Raw genomic sequence first — 19,861 nt, forward strand, 5'->3', positions numbered from 1 at the left:
CCTGTGGTCCCAGCTACTTGGGAGGCTGAGGCAGGAGACTCGCTTAAGCCCAAGAGTTGGAGGTTGCTGTGAGTTGTGATGCCACAGCACTCTACCCAGGGGGATAGCTTGAGGCTCTATCTCAAATAAATAAATAAACAAGTGTGTATGATGACACATCAGTAATGCTGCAGACTCTAGAGTCTGGCCCAGTAGAGAAGCCAACCTTAAAAAGCCAAAGGCAAAAAAAAAATTTAAAGGAAAATAATAGAATTTTTTTTAAACTTTAACAGTATTTGGCTTAGCACCTATAGCTCAAGCAGCTAAGGTGCTGGCCACATATACCAGAGCTGGAGGGTTCAAATCCAGCCCAGGCCTGCCAAATAGCAATGACAACTACAACCAAATAACGGCTGGGCTCTGGGGCAGGCACCTGTAGTCCCAGTTACTTGGGAGGCTGAGGCAAGAGAATTGCTTAAGCCCCAGACTTGGAGGTTGCTGTGAGCTGTGATGCCACAGCACTCTACCCAGGGCAACAGCTTGAGGCTCTGTCTCAAAAAAAAGAAGAAAAAAAAAAACTTTAAATGTACCCATTTTAAATTTTCCCTTTCCAAAACAATCATTAGGTAATATACCTAAGCACTGTTTATAAATTTTTTAAATCAAGTATTATGAAACCTATTAACAATGTAAGGTACCAAATTATAATCAGATTACATCTAGTACGTATCAGCTCTCTCTTTAAGTTACATTATCTTCAGGTTTAAAGCTGCCACTTTTTAAAAGCTTGGTTCCAAAATGATGGTTCCAGAAGAAATTTAACATCAGTGAGTTTTCTTCCAAAACTTCACAAACTGAAGATATGCCATATTGACTAAAAATAGTTTCCAGAAGATTCAATGGGTTGAGAGTGAATGTCAAATACTGAAAGCAAAGTACCAGAGGTACAGGTGATTTACATTTTCACAAGATTATGTGATATGACACAAAGTTAATTATGTACTTTCTGAACACATGTATATGTATGTGAACTGTGAAAATAACATATGTAAAACAATGTGAAGTGGTCAAACAGTCCATGCCTCTAGGGCAGTGGTTCTCAACCCTCCTAATGCCTAGGCCCTTTAACACAGTTCCTTCGGGTCACGACCCCCAGGTTGAGAACCACTGCTCTAGGGCCTTATTCAGAGATCCATGGGGGGGAGAACCCTTTAACATGAAAATTTTGTTGACTACCTTCATTATATTAGCCTAATATGATTTTAGCCACTACACAAGACTTAAATAACTAAAATATCTAAACACATGGGCCCAAACCCTAATTCTAGCTCCATCAAAGTGAAGCTGGTTAATGTACACATCCCTTTCCCAACTATAAAATGAACAAAGAAAACTGCTGCTCAAGGGGTGGCACCTGTGGCTCAGTGGGTAGAGCGCCAGCCCCATATACTGAGGGTGGCGGGTTCAAACCCGGCCCCGGCCAAATTGCAACAAAAAAATAGCTGGGCGTTGTGGCAGGTGCCTGTAGTCCCAGCTACTTGAGAGGCTGAGGCAAGAGAATCGCCTAAACCCGGGAGTTGGAGGTCGCTGAGAGCTGTGTGATGCCATGGCATTCTACAGAGGGCAACAAAGTGAGACTCTCACTACAAAAAAAAAAAAAAGGAAAATTGATGCTCAAATTAAGTTTCCTACTCTTGTTACTTAAGAGATTTAGCTGAGCTTGTGATATTAAGACATTCTCATCAAGTATTTATTGGAGATATAATTAATCTTATTCTTCTGAAAGCACTTAGTAAATAAACTCTCAAATGACATTTTTATTCAGGACTAAATACAAGTTTTGGAAACTATTAACCAAATTCTACAATGTTTTTTAGTCCTATGGGATATTACTAAATTAAAAAAATCTACAAATCTCATAAAGTAAGTAAAATACCAATAATGACAGAAGAAATCCCCAACATTCAGGTAATCTAGTCACCTATGCTGAAGCATATTATAGCAGATAATGAATTTCTCTGATACCTAAAAGCCCCATTCCACCTGAGCATATTCCCCCACCCCTCAGAGTGCTACAACTTAGGTAACTTATAATAAATACAAAGAAACAGGAATTTTCCACTTCGTTTCGAAGTACAGCCTAGTTCTCCAAGCACTTGTGTCTGTCAGAGTTTTCTAATATGAACAAGAAGGGTGAGGGTTAATTTCTCTAGAACCACCATCCTTCCTCTCCATTTTAGTCTAACATTTGTAGGATGGATTTTAGGTAACCTGAGACATCCCTTATTCCTATTCAGAGGCCCAAGCACTTGTGTGGCACCTTTGTTAATTTCAATTTTGTTTTTGAGACAGTCTCAATCTGCTGCCCTGAGTAGAGTGCCACTGTGCCATAGCTCACAACCACCTCAAACTCCTGGACTCAAGTGATCCTCTTGCCTCAGCCACCCTAGTAACTGAGACTACAGGCACCCACTACAACACCCAGCTAGTTTTTCTATTTTAGTAGAGACAGGGTCTCACTCTTGCTCAGGCTAGTCTCGAAGAAGACGACCTGAGCTCTGGCGATCCATCTCCTTGGCCTCCCCAAAGGAGGTCACAGTAAGAAAACATGAAACACATGACTGGGAGAATGGAAAAGGTGGCTTCAACTCCAGCTCTGGCATGGATGCCTCTGAGACTTCATCTAAATCACCCACAGTGTGGGAGGTCTCTAGGAACCTCTGGGTTTAATGGTTCATTAGGAAAACACAGGATTCAGCAGTCATACTCACAGCTGTGATTTACTACACCAAAAGGATACAAAGGGGAAAAGCGCCTGCTTCCTGGAGTCAATCCTGGTGGAGTCACACAGGCCATATTTAATCTCCCAGCACTGAGCAGGGACAGCATCTCTTGTGAGCAGGCCTTTCTGAGAACAGCAGTCTCAGACCTGCTGTGCTACCTCTTTCTTGCACTCACTTCTCTAGATCCCCACGTTCACCTTGTCATTTCCCCACTCTCCCAGTGTTGTGGTTACCTTCTTGGAATACACAGAAGCCGACTGCTAAGACAGAAACTCTGCTAGATGTTTGGGTTCATGGCCTGGGCCCCCTATGAGCTACACAGCATGTTGTGAAGCCACCCCTGGAGCAGACAAGGGTTTTGCGTTAACAACCTGTTTTCCCCAAAACAGTGGTGACTTCGTCATTCACCTATCCTCTCCCTCAAGCCCCTGCCTTTCCAGCTCATCTGCACCCTCCAGTTTTCCCTAATAGACTGTTTAGTATTGTTGTCTGCTTTTTTCCCAATTATTTTCACCATATATTTAAAGATGCGAAAACTGAGATTCATAAAACACAGGAATAAAAAAATTCTCACAGATTATCCTTTGTAAAAAATAGAAGAATTCATTTTATTTCCATCTAATCTTCTTGTACATAACACAGGGGCCATGGTGAGAGTAACAATGGAATCAAGTCTCTACAACAAGAAAACACAACCCTCTCACCTGCTCGTGGAGCCCCTACTTAAGGAGGTAGGGCCCATTTCCATTGTAACTGTCTGAGAGACATCAAGACAAATGACTCCTAGACCAGGCGCAGCAGCTCTCGCCTATAAATCCAGCCCTCTGGGAGGCCAAGGCAGGTAGACTGCTTGAGCTTATGAGTTCAAGATCAGACTAAGCAAGAATAAGACCCTATCTCTAAAAATAGCTAGGTGTTATGGTAGATGCCTGTAGTCCCAGATACTCAGGCGGCTTGAGACAGGAGGGTCCCTTGAACCCAAGTATTTGAGGTTGCTGCAAGCTATGATGCCACAGCACTCTGCTGAGAGCAACAAAGACTTTATCTCAAAAACAAAACAAAACAAAACAAAAAGATAGATGACGCCTATGTATTTCAACATTCTACCCCATTTGTAGACACCTAGTACTCTATGAACTTTTGTAAAACAGGGTAAAAAAAATGAAAAGGCAAGTCAGAAGGACAGGGTTTTGAGATTAGCTCTGACTCTTACTAGCTGTATAATCTCTCAAAAGTTACTTCATGTCTCTGGGCCTCTGCTGTTTTCATGGACACAATGACAGATTCAGACAAGCAGCCCCGTGAGTTCACTCTACAATTTTCACATCACTTTCATGTGAGGCTGGATAACATTTAGAATTCATTTTGTGTTAGGTTTCTCTATCATAATTAAAATTATAGATATCCAATTACTACATAAATTTTTTTCAATTTTGACTAAAACAAAGAAATATTTGTAGATTCAAGTTGTCTTGAATCTAATGAGACACTGATCCCATTGTATTGGCTTCTATACATTAAGAATGAAATGACTAAACAGAAAACTAACATGTCAAAAATGTTTTCCAGAATTATGACTTATGAATTTCTATCCATACTCATTCTGGGATGGCTCCATTCAAACAAATTCTAAGCACCCACAATACTAAGTTCTGTGTATAGATTCCGGAATCATAGCCGCAGACCCATACAAACAAGGAGAATGCTGAGTTTTTCAACACTACTCATTTTTAAATGTCCTTCTAACATCAGTACGTAGCCTAAAACCTGGCCAGATGTCTGGGTGAGGAAAGGGAGGGGACCCCTGAGGTTGTCATCTAGACAAGATCTCCAACCACCACCCTTAGCCATATAGTCTTTGCATAAAATTACCACAATAGAAAAATCAAGATGTTAACGGAAAAAGAGTAGGGAGGAGAGAGCAGAAGAAAGAAAAATGTCTGAACTCACCGGGACTGTGGCAATCCTTTCTTACTGAGATCTGCCCTCACACGTTCTCCTACATGTCTGTAAATTTCCACTAAGCTGTTTATCGCCACATCTCGTACCTAGATATAAAAGAAGAGATCTTAGGCTCTGTATCATTACCAAGTGCTTTCTCCTGGGACACAGCAGGCCACACACCACCCCAATTTATCACAAATTTACCAGTGCAACCCTCAGTACATTCCTTTATATACATTTGTATATATGTAGGAATGTATTCATCTACACAAAACCTTATTTGACACTTTCACCCTGCTGATACAATGCCAAAGGTTAGAAATAATGTAGGTCTCCACCTCTATATATATGTTAAAAGTCCATACACCTTAGTTCTTTTCGTTCTTTATGAAAATTTCAAGAAACTGAAATTTTCAGACCATCTCTCCAACACAGAAAACTACACTACAAATAAGTGAATTAAACTAAAATTAAGACACCATTTAAAACATTCTGGATTTAAGTCAATTAAACAAATAAGGAGCAACAAAGATGGGTACTACAGGTGACCACCCCATGTTTAAGAAGCTACTGGCCCTAAAAAGGAGATGGAAAAAACCCTTAAATTCTACATTCCAGGCTCGGTGCCTGTGACTCAAGTGGCTAAGGCGCCAGCCACATACACCTAAGGTGGCAGGTTCGAATCCAGCCCGGGCCCGCCAAACAACAACGATTGCTGTAACCAAAAAATAGCCAAGCGTTGTGGCAGGCGCCTGTGGTCCCAGCAACTTGGGAGGCGGAGGCAGGAGACTCGCTTGAGCCCAGGAGTTGGAGGTTGCTGTGAACGGCACTCTACCCAGGGGGACAGCTTGAGGCTCTGTCTTAAAAAAAAAAAAAAAAAAAAAAATTCTACATTTCATACAGCACAGGATGCAATGAATGTTATTCAAGAGCTCAAAGAGCTCACATAGTTTAAAGGGGGAAAAAACCATACCAGGGGATATCAAGGAATGCCTGTGGACAAGGCGGAAATCAGTGAATTGTGCTTGGAAGGACAGCATTTCACCAGGTCCAGGTGGAACTGGAATGAGACAGGTTCCAAACGTGACACAGCAGGAAAGCAGACATGCACAGGACATGCTTCAGGGAAAGCAGCAGTATGCCCCTACAGCCAGACACAAAGACGGACTAAGAAAGTAGCATAAAGTATGACTTAAGAGCGAGGATGGATTATCTTTTCAAAACCAGGCTGGCTGCACACGTACTGGGGCTACACCAGTGCTGTGCTGTGAGGAGAGCTGCCTAGGACAAAGCCTACCAGCTGACACAGCCGAGACTCCAAGTCTCTGAAGGTATCACTGAGGTAACACTGAGCTATCAAGTGTTACCTACCTTTCTACTCCAGAATCCCACATAGCACAAAACAATACATTTCTCCACTCCTCTAACAATTTTGAGTGGTTTTCAGTTAACTTGTGGCCAAAAAGCATCCTAACCCACATACTTCAGGCATCTATGGGCCATTCTGAGAAGGATTCTCCATACAATCACTATAGAGAAACACAGAGCTGGAGACTGACCACTATATCGTGCAGCACCCACACGGACTGGACAGTGTCTTTTCTGTCTTAAACAACAAAGAAGGGAAAATCATTCAAATAACTACATGGTGTCTGGGACTATAAAAAAGAACAAGTTACAGTCTCAACCTTTGAGATTTAAACACTAGTCAGAAAGACTAATGAAAAATTAAAACAAAGGCAAAAGCGCATGCAACCTGTATACACACCCGAAGGGAAGAACGAGTGATTTGATTAGTATCAGGGAAGAGAGGGCAGAATTTCCAGGCCCAAGAGATTTCTGGGAGATGTAGATTGAGTGTGTACATATGTGTGTGTCTGGGCATGCAAATATATGTGCTGATAAAGCCCTCCTAAGGCAGATGTGAACGTAGGGATTATTCTCAGAGTGCTCACTTTGGAACACACTAGCTATAAATCCTGTCTACTATGAAGTATGGAAAGCCAGCCATAGAACACCAACCTCATTTTCCAGATGGGGCACCAGAGGAACAAAACAACCTCCTCAAAAGCAGAGGCACAGAGGCCTGGATTCAACTGTGCTGTACCACCACTACTGGCTCCAAACTCCCAGTCAAGACCTGGGGGTTCCTGGCACAGAAAGCACAATCACTAATAAAGATACCAGGCAGGAAGAGGTAACTTGATTTTTGTCTTTTGATTAATGAAACATTTTAAACAAATCACATATTTTCTATTCTATTAAAAAAAACTGTATTAGTACTTTATCTCCTTGTTTCTTCATTAAAAGAAATGAAGAAAAATTATAAAATCTTTATGACATTACAGAGCAGTAAGATGCTATTTCATTTAAATGTACTACTTTTTTTTTTTTTAAGATTTAGGTCAAGTTTAATGAAAGGGGACGGAGACCTGTCTTAAATGTACTACTCTTTTTTTTTTTTGCAGTTTTTGACCGGGGCCAGGTTTGAACCTCCCACCTCCAGTATATGGGACCGGTGCCCTACTCCTTGAGCTACAGGCACCACCCAACTACCCTTGTTTTTAAGTTGCATTATTACTACAGATTAATAGTCCAGAAGCACTTGAGTTGTGGTAATAAAACTAATTTCCGGTATGTGGCAGTATGTGTATAGCGTACACTGGGGCTGTCAATGTTTGGCACAAGAAAAGGCTGGCTCAGTGACTGTAGCTCAGCAGCTAGGGTGCCAGCCACATATACCAGAGCTGGCAGGTTTCAAACCCAGCCCAGGCCTGCCAAACAACAATGACAACCACAACCAAAAATAGCCAGGTATTGTGGCAGGTGCCTGTAGTCCCAGCTACTTGGGAGGTTGAGGCAAGAGAATCGCTAAAGCCCAGGAGTTTAAGGTTGCTGTGAGCTATGATGTCACAGCCCTCTACTGAGAGCAATAAAATGAGACTCTGTCTCAAAGAAAAGAAAAAGAAAAGAATGGCTATGCCAAATCTAAATATATCTCAAGACACTAATACTATTCTAAAATATTTAAAACACAATACATCTGAGTTTCCCAGAAACTCACTGGCACATGGCAGGTGTGTGATTTCTGCAAATGAAATGACCATCTCAGCCTATAAGGAGACTACTGAGTAACTTGGCCCTCCCAAAGGTCTTTCACTTGGACCAACAGGTCACACCAGCAATGTTAGGGACCCTCAAAGCACTCTCAACATGACTGGGGAGCAAGGCTCTTACTAATGCACCTCACTTTAAAGGGGAAACTGAGGATCTAGAACCAAGCACCTCCCAAGTTCAGCTGGCTGTTAAATTCAAAGCCAGGCCCTATGTCTTTAATCTAGGCTTCTTGCACTGCACTAGGTGGGCTCAAGTTTTTAATCATACTCTGCCTTTGGGCAGCTTTAAAATGGTATGTTAAACTTTTCAACACTTAAGGCTACATCAAACTCTTAAACAATTGTATCAGTTATTTTCAGAATGTGGGGACTTGCGCTGACCATCTAAAATATAATATGTGCTACTTCAAAAACAAAGAAAACCCTATTAAAATTCCAAAACAGAACTTATGACTTATGAGTTAACTCTTTTTCTAGATTTAAAAGAAAAAAGTCAAATCAGGAAGCAGCCCAACACAAAAAAAGATTAGTCTCCCTATACAGAATTTTTTTTTTTAAGACAGAGTCTTACCTGTCACCATTTGTAGAATACCGTAGCATCACAGCTCACAGCAATCTCAAACTCTTCGGCTCAATTAATTCTCTTGTCTCAGTCTCCCAAGTAGTTGGAACCACAGGCACCTGCCACAATGCCCGGCTATTCTTTAGAGACGGGGGCTCACTTTTGCTCAGTCTAGTCTCAAACTCCTAGGCTCAAACAATCCACCTGCCTTGGCCTCCCAATAGTGCCAGATTACAGGCATGAGCCACCGCACCCAGACTCAATACACAATCTTTACACAAAATTTTTAGAAAACTTCTAAGTGCTCTTGAGGTTCCCCTAGTAGAAAACTTCAGAGAAGAAAATCTGTGACGAATCAGACATCAGAATAGCTTCAAGATGAAAAGATAACTGCCGCAAAATTTGAAATGTTCTTAACACTTCATTTCCAATGTCTCTCGAAGTCTACAAAGAATCTGTGCTGTTTCAGGCAGGGAATACTGAGGTATAGGGCCCTACGGTAATGAGAAGTTTCCTCCTCTAGAGGATGCTGTCCACCTCAGTAACAGAAACTAAACTGGAGGCAGTAAAACAAAATCAAGTTACCAATCTCACCCTTTTCCCCAAAAGCCCAATATCCACAAAGACAAGGTAGGCCCGTAGCATAAGCGCTCAGTAAATGTATGTGGAATAAAAGGGGGACAGAGAAAGGGGACAGAATAAAGAACATGTGAAAAGCACTCCAGTGTGGCACATGGCAGCGTGCTGCAATGGAGCATCTCCCCCGCACCCAGCCAGACTCTACACAATGCAGTCCTTAAACTGCACCCTGGACGACGTCTGTCTGCTCTGTGATTTGTGTTGCCTCCACAACTTAAGCACACTTGGGAAGCGAACCCTCCACTACAGACCCTTCAAGGGACTCCACAGGCCCCATGTGAAGACTCATATCACCTGTCTGGACAGTGCCAGTGTCTGAACTAGGAACAACTCACCTCACCAAACAGGCTTATCTGCTCTACTAAAGGATGCCATGTGGCAGCAGCCAAAGTCTCAAAGTGGCTTTTATAAAGGACTGTTGCCATAGAAAACAAAAAGAAAGAAACAAGATCAAAAGGGGATAGGGCAAAATAATCTATTTGGTAATTTAGAGTCTTTTTCTAAAAATCCTTTTTACTTTATTATTGGACATAAAGCATAATGCAATAAATTAAAATATCTAAAAATTTTATTTCCAATGCTAGATATTTTCAACAAGGGCTGAATGAGAGGATTAGTAGAAAGAAAGCAGAACAAGCAAGGGAGATGAGAGGGATGTGGCATTGGGGCGGGGGGCACAACTGCCAGAAAGAAGGGAAGATGAGAGCAAGTGAAGGGTCACAGCATGGCAGGGACACATTCAGAGGGACCCAGGGGCATCTGGAAGGCAAGCCGGACACAACCTCTTGGGAAGGTAGCTTAGCAATCACCAATCAAGATTTCACTAGATGACTGTTGGCCACGTGCATTTCTTTTGTAAATTACTCCTCCATTTCCCATCCCCTTATTTAACAAAGCTTCTTTCCTATCAGTTCATATGAACTAACATAATAAAAATGACTCTGGGTCAGAGACAGATGTGAACTGGGAGAGCAAGCTGGTGCTCCTGCAGCCCAGACTTGGAAAACACTGTGAAGGGCCTGGTAACCACTCACAGATCAGATGACCACCCCACACCAAAAAAGTGATAGGTTCTTTTGTTTATAATTTAGGTAAAATGTGCATAAGATAACAAGCACAGTTCTTAAGGGTTCAGTTCATGGAGTTTCCACACTGATATACACACCAACGTAGCCTCAACCCAAAGCAAAATGTAAAACATTTCCATCACCTCAGAAAGTTCCTCAGGCCCCCCTTCCAATCACTCCCTCGCCAAACAGGAAACACAGGTTGACCTCACTCAGCAGATTCTCTCCCCCCCATACCCAACCCTCTGGTGAGGGTAACCTGCAGAGAAGGTGAACAGAGTGGTCTTATACTGGGAACTGGTCTAAATGTCCTCAATTTATAGGCTAGTGATGCCCAGCCCTATATACAGAGGAGGATGGAGTGTCCACACTTACCAACGATACTTCACAGGTGCTAATGGATAGCTAATATATTTAACAATCAGAGTTCTACAAAGATAATTAAAGTCCCACCTCCATCTCTGCCATACACATAACACCAAAACGCACTGAACAGTCTATAAGCAATGATTTCCCCCCTCCTAGCACTTTTGTTTTTCACTCACCTGGCTGTTTGGATCTCCAAGTAAGTTGCATATATGTGGCACAATTTTGCTTAGTGTTAAAGTATGTGCTCCAGATCTGAAAACAAAAAGAGTGCTTTATTTTTACGAACAAAGGTAAGAAAGATACCTCTGCACACAACCACCCTTCCTCTGCCTCCCCAGGACCCAGCACCACCTCACATCAAGGCTCCCTCCATTCCGTCCATGCTTGTTCCAAAGCAAATATGCCCTGATGGCCCCTTTGTTCAGAGTTCAAAACCTTCAGTAGCTTCTGAGCACAAGTCTTCCTTCTCGCTTCCAGGGCTCTCTCCAATCTAGCCCTACTCCTTTAAGGATGAGCCGAAACCCCACCCACCCCCAGGGTCTTGCTGGCCTCACAAAGGCTGTCTCCACATTTGTGTTTTGTCACTACCAACTCAAATGCAAGTCCCTGGAGGGCCCTCACTGAATCCTCCCTGTGTGCTGGGTGGGCACAGCTTCCTGCCACAGAGAATGTTCCGTTAATGCTGCTGGATGAAAAGACTAATCAAATAATTGCAGCAGAGAACCCGAGCTAAGCACTGCTCTACTGGGAACATTTAAGTTACATGCAGTCCCCAAGTTACTAACTCCAACTTACCTATAACTCACACAAACAGAGACTATTGCAGTAAGTGTCTGAGTTACAAACATCTGACTGGTATATAACTCGCACTTATGAACCTTACAATCTCACTCTAACCCAAGGATTCCCTGTATATACAACTTTTTACCATCACAACTGATACAGTCACAAAATTCTTTGTGAATAAAAACCACGTGGTTAGACCTGGCACCTGTAGCACAGTGGTTAAGGCACCAGCTACATATACCTAGGCTGGCGGGTTCGAACCCAGCCCAGGCCAGATAAACAACAATGACAATTGCAACAAAAAAATAGCCGGGCATTGTGGCAGGTGCTGGTAGTCCTAGCTACTTGGGAGGCTGAGGCAAGAGAATTGCTTAAGCCCAAGAAGTTTGAGGCTGCTGTGAGCTGTGACACCACAGCACTCTACAGAGGATGACAAAGTGAGACTGTCTCAAAAAACAAACAAACAAAAAAACAACTTGGTTAATCTATTTCCTTAATATAAATTCCTAGAACTGAAACTGATGTCATTGAAGGCCACAAACTTTTTTTTAAAACTTCAGCCACATATAGTCAAACTTAATGGCATCAAAAGATCATTTTTAAAAAATGTACAAAGCAATATAAATACTATAATCTCAATTGTTTTTCAAAATAATATAATCTAATAATATTCAGACTAGAATAAAACACATCAAAAATTAACAGTGATTATGTAAAGGTGGCAGAATTATAATGCTATTTTTATACTTAGTAAATTTTTCTGATATAACTGTCTCATCTGAAAAAGTAACTTGACATTTCTAATTTTGAAAAAGCCTATCCTGGCTGGCTGTGGTGGCTCACACTTATAATCCCAGCACTCTAGGAGGCTCTATCAGGAAGATCACTTGAGGTTAGGAGTTCAAGACCAGCCTGAGCAAAGTAAGACCCACCCAATCTCTACTGAAAAAATAGAAAAATTAGCTGGGCATTGTGGTGGGCACCTATAATTCCAGCTACTCTGGAGGCTGAGGCAGGAGGATGCTTGAACCCAAGAATGAGGTTGCTGTGAGTTAGGCTGACACCACAGCACTCTAGCTGAGGCAACAGAGTGAGACTTTGCCTCCCCCCTCAAACAAAAAGCTTCTCCTGCAAATAAGCACATGAAAAGATATTTAACATCAATAGCCATTGGAGAAATACAAATTAAAACCACAATAAGCGGTCAGGCATGGTGGCTCACGCCCATAATCCTAGTACTCTGGGAGACCAAAGTAAGTGGATAGCTTGAATTCACGAGTTTGAGACCAGCCTGAGCAAAAGCAAGACCCTGTATCTACTAAAAATAGAACAACTGAGGCAAGAGGAATGCTTAAACCCAAGAGTTGGAGGTGGCTGTGAACTATGATGCCACAGCACTCTACCCAAAATGACAGCTTGAGACTGTCTCAAAAAAACAAAACAAAACAAACAAACAAACAAACAAAAAACAGTACAATGAGTTATTACTACATAAATTAAAATAGCTAAAATAAAAAACAGTGATAACATCCAACACCTAGCAAGGATATGAAGAAAATGGATCATTCATACATTGCTGGTAGAAACATAAAATGGTACAGACATCTCCAAAAAAAACAATTTAGCAGTTTCTTTCAAAACCAAAAATGGGCTTACCAAATGACCCAGCAATTGTGCTCTTGGGCACTGATCCAAGAGAAGAAATTTTATGTTCATGCACAAATCCGTACATGCATGATCATAGCAGCTTCATTCATAATAGTCCAAACTAGAAATAACCCAAACGTTCTCTAACAAGTGAATGGATAAACAAAACCATCTTTTCCCATGGAATTCTACTCAGCAATGTACTATTATGGCTAACAACATACATGGAGCCTCAAGGGAATTATGCTGAAAAAAAGTATAATCTCAAAATCTCACTAATCTCACTATGTGGCCCTTGGTAGAGTGCTATGGCATCACAACAACCTCAAACTCTTGGGCTTAAGCAATTCTCTTGCCTCAGCCTCCCAAGTAGCTGGGGCTGCAGGCACCCACCACAATGCCTGGCTATTTTTTTATTGTAGTTGCCATTTTTGCTTAGCTGGCCCAGGCCAAGTTCGAACTCGCCACCTCTGGTGTTATGTGGCTGGTGCCCTAACTGCTAAGCTACAGGCACTAAGCCTACATGACATTTTTAAAATGACAAAAATCACAAGGACAGGGAACAAATTGGTGGTTGCCAGGGCTCAGGGGTGGTTATAGAGGCAGCAAGAGGGAGTCTTACCATGATGGTGCAGTTGTATATACATGTGTGTGTTCAACTGGAGAAATGTGACTAAGCTCTGGAAAAGTATCAATGTCAAAGATGTTAATACTGGGGAAGGGTGGGTAAAGGAGTCATGGGGCTTCCCCCTACATTTCCTTACAACTTCCTATATAGCTCCAATTTTCAAAGTAAAATTTTTTTTTAATTCAGGTTCATCCCAGACTTACGCATTCAGTGTTGCAATAAGGCAGAGACAGATGCCTTCTCGAGTACGGAAATTCTTGTGTTTGAAGCCTCCAAGCATTCTGTCCCATACGTACTGCAGATGACAAAGAGCAAATGAAAACAGAGAAGACTTCTGCAGCCCTCACTTAGTAAGGGATCAATAGAAGGGGAGCTTCTTAACAGATGCCAAATTAATCCCATCTTCTACCCACCCATTTGGTCCTCTCAAGAGCGTATTAGAGGCTGGACATGATGCCTCATACCTGTAGTCCCGGAACTCTGGGAAAGCAAGGCAGGATGACTACTTGAGTTCAGGAGGTCAAGAACAGCCTAAACAAGAGCAAAACCCATCTCTACTAAAAATATTAAAAGTAGCTGGGTGCCCTGGCCCATGCCTATAGTCAGAGCTACTTGGAAGGCTGAGGCAGGAGGATCACTTGAGCACAGGAGTTTGAGATTACAGTGAGCTACGAAGAGCTACGAAGACACTACTGCACTCTACCCAAGACAACAGTGAGACTCTGTCCCCCCCCCCCAAAAAAGTGCATATTGGAAAACAATGACGTATATCAAATTTTCAAAATCTATTTATTTATATAATTCTCCCAACAACCTTGAAAGGCAGGTATAATAACCCTCATTTTATGGGTGAGGAAAGAGAGCACATGACTTGTCCAACAAAGATCATTTGCGCTGCCCTCTGCTCTGTCTAACCATCCCTCCCCCAACAATAGACAGTGAGACCCTGGAAGGCAGGGGTATGGTCAGTCTACCCCAGCATCCCTAGCTCACAAGTAGGCAGGAACCGAGGCTCCAGCCAACCCCTTTGACCCTCAGATGCCACAGGTGCCTTTTTTCATAGTAATGGAGAGTAAGTTACACAAATGAGCCAGAGTCCAATTAAAACCAACCATGCTAAATCCACTAACTTATTCAATACCCATATTAAAGCTACCTTATTTTTTCACATTATACTTTCACCTTGTCTTTGGAGGGCAGACTAAATATTACAAAAATATTCATCTATAATACCTTAGTTTAAAAAAAACTAAATCTATGAAGTCACACACTTTTGACACAAGTACATATGCATAGCCCGCCCCGCCCCGCAGATGGACCCAGAACTCTTCTCTCATCCTACCTGGGGATTAGCAGCTTGATCCATGATCTTTAGCAGCAGAGTTTGGTCTTGCTCCCTCACAGAATCTTTAGCATCTCCTAGTCTGTCTATTAGACTTGGCAGAACTGAAAATCAAAATGCAAATGGATCAAATGAAAGCCTACTTGGGGGACTGTGGTCACCAAACGTTGCCATTTCAATTAACTGGAAAGAAAAAATCCTGGCCTAAATGATGCACCTTCCTGTAAAACCACCCATCCTTGCTCATGGCTCTCCCTTCCGTGCTGAAATCCATGAAAGTCACCACATCAATCTACGAAATCCTTTGCATGGAAAGACACATACTAATTGTCTTCATCCTTAATTCATTTTCCTCCAGCCAGCTCCCAACATGCTTGTAAGCTAATATAACAGAAGATCATGGCAGAAAAGAGTCAACACAAAGGAAAATTTTTGGTTAAAAGAAAAAGAGAAGTGCTCTAGCACATTTCTTTTTGGATAAAAGGGGCAGGCACTTTGGATGAATCTGTGTTTCAAAAATAGTGTGAATTTTTAACTTTCTATCACACCCAGATTATCAGACAGAGCCCAGCTCTTTCCTGTCCCCTCATACAGCCAAATGGGGGCTGACCCACCAGTGCTCCAAGGGCACTTGGAAAGCAGAGGTTACCTTACTTTCCTCTATTACAAGAGATATCTCTGAATACTTCAGCTAATTTAGGACACTATTAAAATACCCAGTTTTTTTTTAAATCAATGAATTTACAGAGAGAGTTACTCAGTGCCATAATGGAAAAACAGTTCACCACCTTTTCTAAAGGAGCACAGACACCAAAAAGTTAACAGAAAAAAAAAAAACATGCATACCAACGTAAATCAAAAAATTCTATAAGGAAACGGTTTCACAGTATATGATGTTTAGTTTGCCATCATGAAATAATACAAGAAGCCAGGAATTTACAAGTGTCTAAATCTACAAAACTAAGGATTTTGTTTCATTTTGCTGACATACAGGAGTATTTACTACATACCTGTAATGGCATTTACAATCAATGTCAAAACAGTAATGCCAAAAATAATATGGGAAAAATACAAGTGGCTTGGTTTTACAGGACTTCCCATTGGAAAACCGCCTCTCTTTACAAGAGTCAATAACAAAAATGATTTGGTTAGCACTAAAGGGTGATGGCTAACTATGCATAAAAAATAAAACAGGTGGTAGTATTTCATATTAGAACACAAAGGTTGGGAGAAACCCTCTAAAAGCTATGAAAGGCGGTGGGGAGGTGGGTAAAATGCCGGTAGGTGTAGACAGGCTAGTGGGGCTGGAGTGAACCCAGCAGAGGAGGGAAGGCGGTGGTGGGGCAGCCCCACCTGGGAGATGACAGAAGGCTGAAGGAGGAGGGTGGGCTATTTGAGAGGAGTAGGAGGGAAGCAATAGCGGGGTGGAGGTGAAGCGGGGATACCGGACAGCTGGCTAAAGGGTTGACTGCAGCTCAACAGAGTAACTGGGGAGAATGAGGGAAGGCGCGGGGCGATGTGAAGCAAGGAGAGTCTCGGGGTTCGCTCCACACTTGCCCACAGCTCACCTGTGCCGATCTGCGCCTTGAACCGATCCTGCAGACGGGTCACTAGGGCGGACAGGATGTCCATGCCCAGAAGAACCACCTGCAACAGGAAACACCAGGAGCCCGTTAGCTGCCGGCCGAAAGTGCATCGCTCCCGCCCACTCGCTCTGAGGACGCCCCTGCATTTCTGGCCCCGACGCAGTCCGAGAACCCAAAGCGCGCACGCCGACTGAGAAGAATAAACTGCTTAGCACGAGGAAGAGTGCTCTGGCATTAGAGCTGTTCCCCGTTACAAAAGAAAATACTGAGCGAGAAAAAAAAGAAATAAAGAGCAGACACACTAACACCAAATCCTGCGGCGGAGCGAAAGCACTTACGGAAGCTCCGCCCCCGTTGGCCCCGCCCCGGCGAGATGAGCGTATGCAAATTTGGGGCGGCCGGCGCGCTGCCTTCTGGGTAAAAACGAGCAGCCGCTTTGGGACCCTTCAAGCCTCCGAAAACAAGGAGTTGGCGGCTTGCGTGGAGAGATGTGATGAATAGAGGTGCAGTTGTTTCTAGAACGACTAGGGCGGGGCTCGCGAATTAGTCACCACAATCAAACCTGGTATTGGCGCTTCCTGCTTGCAGCGGTAGGCCAAATCAGATTAACCATCCTTTTCTTGGGGTTGCGCTACTGTCCAATGAGCGCATAGTGAGGGCAGTACTGCTAACACCTACACAACACGCTCGCATCAATTAGAGCTTTGCTTTATATTGGTGCAATTTTTGGAAAAAAGAAAAATCTCTTTTTCCCGATGCTTGAGTTCAAAATCAGCTTAAAAACTAAAATAAGTTACTCCACTTAGCCAATAGATGGCGCGCCAACTTTAAGTGTTTTTTTACCGGGTTGAGCTCCAGGTATTTTCTTGAGGAATCATTTATCTATAAAATCGAACTCCGTTGGTTCACTCACTCTCAGCCCTCAACTTGTTGCTTATCTGGGCGTAATAACCCAAACACAATCTAAAGAACTTGGGTTTCACAATCCTCCTGGTACACCACGAAAATTTTCACTGACGTAGCTTCACAAAACACGGTTCAAACGGAAGACTGGGGCAAATGATTCTGATTCCTGGTTTACTTCCTGGCCCTGCCTTCTGCCGCTAGAAAAAATACTCATTTAAAACTGAAGGAATCCAAACCCCCTCAATAATATATAAACTGTCGTAATACATAAACTGTCCTTGCAAAGGATTGGCTACTTAACAATATTAAAAACAGTAATTTTTAAATTTCCATAGTGGGTAGATTTAATGGTATAAACGCACTTTAAAATAATGACTTTACTTTTTAGCTGAAGAGAATTATGCTCCACAATCTGACCTCCTTCCTAAGAATACAGTACGGAAGTGGGGGGAGTAAGTAAGCACACATTGGAGACAAACATTTCTGCAGCCAGATGATCCGCCGTCAACATCAAGAGTCATCAATTATGTTGGCAGCAAGTACACTTGACCTGCTGTGATAAAAACAATACTTTAAGCTAGTCCTCTACGAAACCATAAGCACTCTCTAATCATGAGGGGGAAAAAATCAGAGAAATTCCAACACGGCATCTCACAAAACACCTAATGAGTAGTACCCCATCCCTCAAAAATGACATTTTTCCATAGGCAAAAACTATAAGGAAATCTGAATACACTATGGACTTCAGTTAATAATAATGTATCAATACTGGTTCAGTTCATTAATTGTAACAAATATGCTACACTAGTGTTAGAGGAAATAATAGGCAGACTAGGTATGAAGGTACGTGAGGACATTCTGGGCTAGCTTTGCAATTTCTCTGTAAATCCAATATAAAAAATAAAGATTATTTTTTTGAAAAAGAGCAGCCCATGACTTGATTGCAGTTGGCTTTTGCCTGAAGAAATCTTAAACATCTGCCCTGCCAGTCGGAGGTGGGGGTTTCTATTCATTACAAACCATCCTTTCCTAGATCATTTAAGACCAAGGTTTAAGAGGACTACTGAAGACAGCTTTTCCAGGGTGGCAGTTTACCTGGGAGGCTTGACCAGTAAAGGACCACCAGCTAAGTCAGGACACAGTGAAGTTTCACAGTGCCTTACCCAGGAAAGCTGGGGAGTCTGCAGACTCCTCAGGAAGACTGAATTAGATGCACCTGACCCCCCAAAGAACAGAACAGGATAGGAGAGGAGGTCAAGGGTGGCAATGGGAAAGGACAGAATGCCAGTCTCAGCTGAATGAACAATCGGACTTTGTAAGGAAACTGAGGTGGAAGGCTGCACACAGTTTAGTTCATCCTCAGTCACAGCTGCCAAGGCAAGGAAGGGATTCTCAGCCACCAATGTTTATCTCCACAGCTAGAGGCCTACTCCTGGGTTTCCATTTCCCTACTGAAGAAGGGGATCCAGAAAAAAGTCCTTGTCCAGGAGGCCATGCTAATTATTAGCTGTAAAACTTCTCTGCTTTAATCCACTCATCTGACAAATGGGAACCGTAACAGCTGCCTCCTGGGTTGTTATGAGGATTAAATAAAATGTGTGTGTCATGTGCTTGAACCAGTGCCTGGCACGCAGTAAGGGCTGGACTATACATGCACCTAATGATAACGGCACTGTCGCTGCATTAGTATCCTTCAGGGGTGATAGCTGCTGACGGAAGATTCTGAAGGCAACATGGAATGGGCTAGGAGAGCATCCCAGAAAGTGCATGAAGATACATTTTGAAAAGCCAGCCTCATGCCCAAGAAGGAGAAGATCTCCAGAGAGAGGTAAGAGCAGCTGCCGGGGTGGGGAGTGCCAGAGCAAGGGGGTGGCTGGGAAGCCATGGGAGAACTCCCAACTGAAGGGCTGTAAAGGGGGAGTGATGGAGAGCCAGACCCTTCAGACAGGACACTGGGGCCACCATGTGGAAGACAGCATGGGAGAAGCAGCAGAGGCAGGGAGAGGGTAGGGCTCACACCCAGCACTTATTATCATTATTTTCACTTAAGCCATCCTTAAAGAAAATGTATATGAGGCCACTTGTTTGGACTGAGCTCTTGCTCTATGCCCAACAGACCACACCAAAAATGGAGTCACTCATGCTCAAGTACCACACCACCAAATCCAAGCTAAGATCTTTATCTGATTTTCTAAGAAATCAAGAAAGAGGAAGATAACAGCCAAATCCCAAAAAGGCTAGTGTTAGCCAGAATGAAACAGAAGTGCCCTCTACTTTAACCTTTTCAAGGACAGTAACTCTGAAAGGCCCAATCCTCCATTTTGCTTTCTGTTTCAGCTTTCTTCAGCCCTTTTCTGTCTATAAAACCAATCTCTTCTGCTTAGTTCATCCAAGCACTAAATCCTAACTTATGGAATGAGATGAGATATATGCCCAATTCTACAATTGCAAATAAAAGCCAATTGAGATCTTAACTAAATTTGTTGTATTTTGTCTTTTTTTTTTTT

The 19,861-nt window shown here is 42.6% G+C and overlaps 1 protein-coding gene and 2 non-coding genes across 3 annotated transcripts in view; 2 read left to right on the plus strand and 1 right to left on the minus strand.

Moving 5' to 3' along the window:
- Positions 1 to 19,861, minus strand: part of CLASP1 (cytoplasmic linker associated protein 1) — a 303,536-nt gene that overhangs the window by 182,080 nt on the left and 101,595 nt on the right. Inside the window, exons 3-7 of the mRNA XM_023514808.1 lie at positions 16,431 to 16,509; positions 14,863 to 14,966; positions 13,724 to 13,815; positions 10,636 to 10,711; positions 4,713 to 4,810 (exon numbers count right to left, since the gene is read on the minus strand). Of these exons, the coding sequence (XP_023370576.1) occupies positions 4,713 to 4,810; positions 10,636 to 10,711; positions 13,724 to 13,815; positions 14,863 to 14,966; positions 16,431 to 16,509 (449 nt within the window). The remainder of the gene's footprint in view (positions 1 to 4,712; positions 4,811 to 10,635; positions 10,712 to 13,723; positions 13,816 to 14,862; positions 14,967 to 16,430; positions 16,510 to 19,861) is intronic.
- On the plus strand, positions 143 to 225 carry LOC111726277. Its single transcript, XR_002774086.1, has one exon. It is a non-coding gene; the product is annotated as a small nucleolar RNA SNORD55/SNORD39 (small nucleolar RNA).
- LOC111726278 lies at positions 17,057 to 17,182 on the plus strand. The gene has a single exon (XR_002774087.1). It is a non-coding gene; the product is annotated as a U4atac minor spliceosomal RNA (small nuclear RNA).

The sequence above is a fragment of the Otolemur garnettii genome, unplaced genomic scaffold, assembly GCF_000181295.1.
Source record: "Otolemur garnettii isolate 467f Iridium unplaced genomic scaffold, OtoGar3 scaffold00059, whole genome shotgun sequence".
NCBI classification, from domain to species: domain Eukaryota; kingdom Metazoa; phylum Chordata; class Mammalia; order Primates; family Galagidae; genus Otolemur; species Otolemur garnettii.